The 4,685-nt window shown below is 39.7% G+C and overlaps 1 protein-coding gene and 1 non-coding gene across 2 annotated transcripts; one reads left to right on the top strand and one right to left on the bottom strand.

Moving 5' to 3' along the window:
• Positions 1 to 2,236: 2,236 nt before the first annotated feature.
• On the bottom strand, positions 2,237 to 2,943 carry LOC124896656. Its single transcript, XM_047408298.1, has 2 exons — positions 2,526 to 2,943; positions 2,237 to 2,415 (listed from the first exon to the last, which is right to left on the bottom strand). Exons 1-2 carry the CDS (start codon positions 2,941 to 2,943, stop codon positions 2,237 to 2,239), a joined length of 597 nt encoding a protein of 198 aa, XP_047264254.1.
• A 1,057-nt stretch (positions 2,944 to 4,000) lies between these two features.
• Positions 4,001 to 4,105, top strand: LOC124897380. The gene has a single exon (XR_007054102.1). It is a non-coding gene; the product is annotated as a small nucleolar RNA R71 (small nucleolar RNA).
• The last annotated feature ends 580 nt before the right edge of the window (positions 4,106 to 4,685 follow it).

Genomic DNA, 4,685 nt, shown 5'->3' with positions numbered 1-4,685 from the left:
AGAATTATCGAAAAGAGTAGAAAAGTATGCAGAAATATCAATAATACAGGCCAAAATTAAATGAATAAGAATAAAGAGACACCCCCAACTGAAAATATAGTAGTGTCCCTACTGCATAAGTAATCAAGGGTAAAAGAGACAAGGGTGCTCCCTAAAACTGCATCAAGGGCTGCTATCACTATTGGACTCTACATCACCACCCTCTTCCTCAAGATCAGACCACTCAACTGGGGCCTCATCATCACTGTCTACCCAAAAATAAGGAAGTCTATCACGGGGCCTTAGAACCTTTCATAGGCCCTTTATGCCCTTCTATAGCCTTATAAAGAATTTGTCCCTCTTCTTCTCCCTTGTAACCATTTTCTCATACGCGATATGGAGATCTCGATGTGACTCTTCCAAATAAGAGTAGGACTTTTCAAGCTTATCAATGGTATCTTTTTGCTTCTTTTGGTCCTCCTTGTACTTCTCATAATTAGTACATGATACATAAGAATGATGAGTGGTGGAAGACTCTCCCGATCTATGGGGCAAACTAGACACAAACTCTTTGATGGTTGGAATATTACTCCAATCTTCTCAAGGGGTCCCGTGGTGGTTGGCCTATAAGACTCAGGTTCACTGCATGCCGGCTCTTCTAAGTCTATCTTTCTTTTATTGCTTTTGCTGGGTGCGCCCTCACCTCAAATCCTCAAGGGGTAAATGGGGGCATTGGGGCACACCCACGTATCACTAGCATACTCATCCACCCCTGCTTTCATACAAAGCGCGATAATTAAAGAGGGGAAGAAGAGATGTGTACCACCTTGGTTCTTGAAATAATATATTTCATTAACCATAAGTTGAACCATATCTAGAGGGATGCCGTCTAGAATGCACGTAACTATCCTAGCACACAATTCTGGGACTGCTGTCATGTGGGTGCAAGGAGAAACTCAGCTACAAATTATGTACAACCATATCCGAGCCTCAGAGATGAATCTGTTCATGGAAATATTGCTTTTAGTTTTGGTCCACGAGACTTCCCTTCTAGGGCATAGCCATTGTGCCAACTAATTCCTCGATTTACACCCCTTTACTTTGAATTCACCCATATCTGCCTGCTTGATCCCATAAACATCAATTCTCTGGCATATTATCCAATCAAATTCCTCTCTTCGGGAGCATATTTGTCCTTGGAAGATCCCTGTAGTAAAGAGTGTGGCACTTGGGTGCCATGAATCAGATGTAATCATACTTATCCATGAGGTTGTCCTGAAAGAACTAAGCACACATTATATCTTTTGATGAGATTTTAATAATGCAAATTATGCTAGATGGATCACTAGATTTCATTGGAACGACAACCTCTGTGGTACCAGGCTGACTTATGAGGAGTATGAGAGAGCGATTCATGGGTGTTTGGTGTTGCTAGACTAAAAATTAGAAATGCAGGATTTTTGGCATGGGAGGAAGCGGTCCTCAGTTATCGAGGTCGCGCTACCTGAAGTTGGTTCTGTGTCAGCTCTACATGTATAAATTTCTTCCAAATTTAGGCTACTAGTATGTTCTACAATGTGGAAGCATATGAAGACCATTGGAACAATACTAACAAGTATGTGAATGCCCTTTAGAAAGCAAATATAAGTATTAAAAGTTCATTAGAACATTTTATCAAACACTTGGTGTGCATATTTCATTGGTCTACCTATTTCACACATAACTGGGTACTCATGCATTCTATGACCTATTTTCACAAGTAAAAGCATGGATTCATGTCACCTACCAGAGTTTTGATGCAATGGAATGCAAGGATGTTGTTTCAGCTCACAAACTTGACCAGAAATTAGCCTAAATTAGAGAGTACAATCTTAAAAGGGGTGTGAGGGAAATAAGGGCAATTGGGCATTAAATGGAAGAAGTAGTCGCGATTGTAGTCAAGGGACTGCAATTGTGGACACCCGCATGACCGCGATCGTGTTTGGGGACTGCGATCGTAATAACTGAGAGCAATTGTACTCCCCTATTTTCCCCTGTTTCGTTTTTTACTCAATTTTTCCATATTTCTCCCCTGTTCAGCATATCCGATGCACTTCATAGTGCCACAAATTCATGGGTTATTCATATGCAAAAGATAACATCTACCCTATAAAAACATAACAAAAAAGGATACGAGCCACTCTCATGGAATTTGTGGGTTGCCTCTCACCTAGAATCTTAGTTATCATCGTGGTACGATGTCTTCTTTCCTTCATTTTCAAGGTGAGTCCTTGAACTCCTCTTCATTCATCTTCTCATTTTCAACATCCACCACGGATACTACTTGCAACTCCACAGTTTGCTTCTTTGACTTGCAAATTTTGAAAGAGACCTTATTCTTTTGCACTCTAAATTTCATCTCCCCCAAATCTAGATCGACAATGGCTTTCCCAGTAGCTAAGAAAGGACAACCAAGAATGATAGGAAACTCTTGGTACATTTCACAATCCAATACCATGAAATCTCTCAGGAGAATAAACTTGTCCACTTTCATTAGGACGTCTAACAATATACCCACATGAACTTGTCCACTTTCACAAGGACGTCAAACAATATACCCACCAACCTTTTTATAGACTGGTCCTCCATCAAAATTTGCATAGAGGTTGGCGTCAGGGTAGCAATACCAAGTTTCTTGTATATGACAAAAGACATTAAGTTAATGTTAGCACCAAGGTCACATAGAGATTTTGAAAATTCATGCGTCCCAATTGTGCAAGGAATAGTGAATGCTCTAGGGTCATCTTTCTTTTCTGCAACCTTGCTATCCATGATAGAGCTACATTCATGAGTGACCTCAATAGTATCACCTTCAACAATTTTCTTCTTGGACATCAACTTTTTCATCAACTTAGAGTATCCTGAGATCTCTAGGATAGCTTCAAACAACAGGATGTTTATCCATAGGTTGCTAAGTTTATCCATGAACTTCCTCAATTTTTCATTTTCCTCTTTTTTATACAAATGTTGAGAAAACTGAGAAGGAACTTAGATGGTTGATCTTGCTTTAAGTTTTGGCCTTTCAACTTCAACCACCTCCTCAACGCTTTCATTGACCTCTTTCTCAGTATTTACCTCTCTTCTTTGAGGCGTCACCTTATTTTCTTTGGCCTTGGGAATATTCTCACTCACGTCTCCTTTAAAAGGTTCCTCAAGAGCTCTTCAACTCCTTGTGACAATTGCTAGGACTTAGGTGTCGTTCTTGGGGTTAGCAATAGTATCACTCGAAAGTCCACCTCTAGTTATAACATTTAATTACGTCGATATTTTCCCCACTTGAGTCTCCAATTGCTTGATAGAGGCGTAGTGAGACACCATCATTTGAGAGAGGTGGAAGAAATCACCCTTCAACTTATAGACTATCTTGTCCGTGCCTTCTACTCTATTCAAGATCCTTGCTAATATATCCTTGGTCTTGAACTTTTTGGGGTCAACGACACTAGATTCCTTGGCTTTAGATCGATAATGAGGAGGGACATAACAGTCATAGTCATATTTATGATATATCCAATTTTGATACCACTAACGATTCATCCAACCTTGGTTCCCACCTTACCGTTGATAGGAGGGGCGGGAACTCCTCGAGTAGTTTGTCAAGTTCCAGATTTCTTTATCCAACTTCTTTACCTCTTCATCATTTTCATAATATTTTGATACTATGACATTTACTGCTTTTGAGGGTGTACCCATAACATGCTTCATCAAGAGCTCAAGTTGGGTCATTATTTTGGCCATGTTCTCCTTCCTTTCTTCTTCTTGTTTTCTTTGTTCATTAGTCTCCACGGATGTGGTAGAAGGGGCTTTGGAAACTTTGGTTTCTCGGGTATGCCAACCCCGATTTGGTTTTGATACTTCTCCTATTAATCGAAAGGCCGCAAGATGATGCAATCTCACTATAGAACCGTCTGCTGCATTGTCCACCACCGTTTTATTTTATGGATCAAGAGCCCAATAGAAAATTTTGAGGAGCATATTTTTCGGAACCTCATGATTTGGGCATTGGGCTAACTTTCCATTAAACCTCTCCCAAGCTTCAAATAATGGTTCTCTATTTATTTGCCAAAAGTTCACAATCTTATCTCATTTTTGAATCATTTTTTATGGTGGGAAGTATCTATTAAGAAACACCGTAGTAAGATCATCCCATGATGTAATTGAGCCAGGTGGAAGTGAGTGAACTCATAAAACCGCCTCACCCGTTAGTGAAAATGGGAAAAGTCAAAGTTGGATAGATTCTTGTGTAATATGTGTTATGTTAAATGGTGCACAAACTTCCACAAAGTTCTTCAAATAGATATCGGGTCCTTATATCCTTGGCCCCCATACAACCCTTTCATTTGCAATATGTGAAACATAACGCTAGTTACATGAAATACTTCATTCCCGTTGATTGGCAAAATGCGAATTACAGTTGTTTGTCCCGCCTTATTTAATTGGCCTTCATCATTAAGAGGGGAATCGAGGGGGCCCATATTTCTTGCGTTATCTCTCATTGCTCCATTTGCACTTTGATAACCTATAAAAGATTCAAAAATAACAAATAAAGTAAATTACACCATTCCAGGTATTCCCAAGTAAGAATGACACCACACAAGCAAAATCTATATTTCACTCCCCGACAACGCTGTCATTTTGATAACGCTCAACTCACTCTCATGTTTGAGAGG

This window comes from Capsicum annuum, chromosome 3 (genome assembly GCF_002878395.1).
Source record: "Capsicum annuum cultivar UCD-10X-F1 chromosome 3, UCD10Xv1.1, whole genome shotgun sequence".
NCBI lineage: Eukaryota > Viridiplantae > Streptophyta > Magnoliopsida > Solanales > Solanaceae > Capsicum > Capsicum annuum.
The sequence above is the reverse complement of the archived record's forward strand: the minus strand, read 5'-3'. Positions and strand labels throughout refer to the sequence as shown.

Bases quoted from the DNA above. Each gene is read 5' to 3' on its own strand.
- LOC124896656 (XM_047408298.1), bottom strand. From the start codon at position 2,943: ATGGATAAACTTAGCAACCTATGGATAAACATCCTGTTGTTTGAAGCT. The intron at 2,416-2,525 runs GTTAGACGTCCT...GTCCTTTCTTAG, and splicing joins CAAGTTCATGTGGGTATATT to CTACTGGGAAAGCCATTGTC.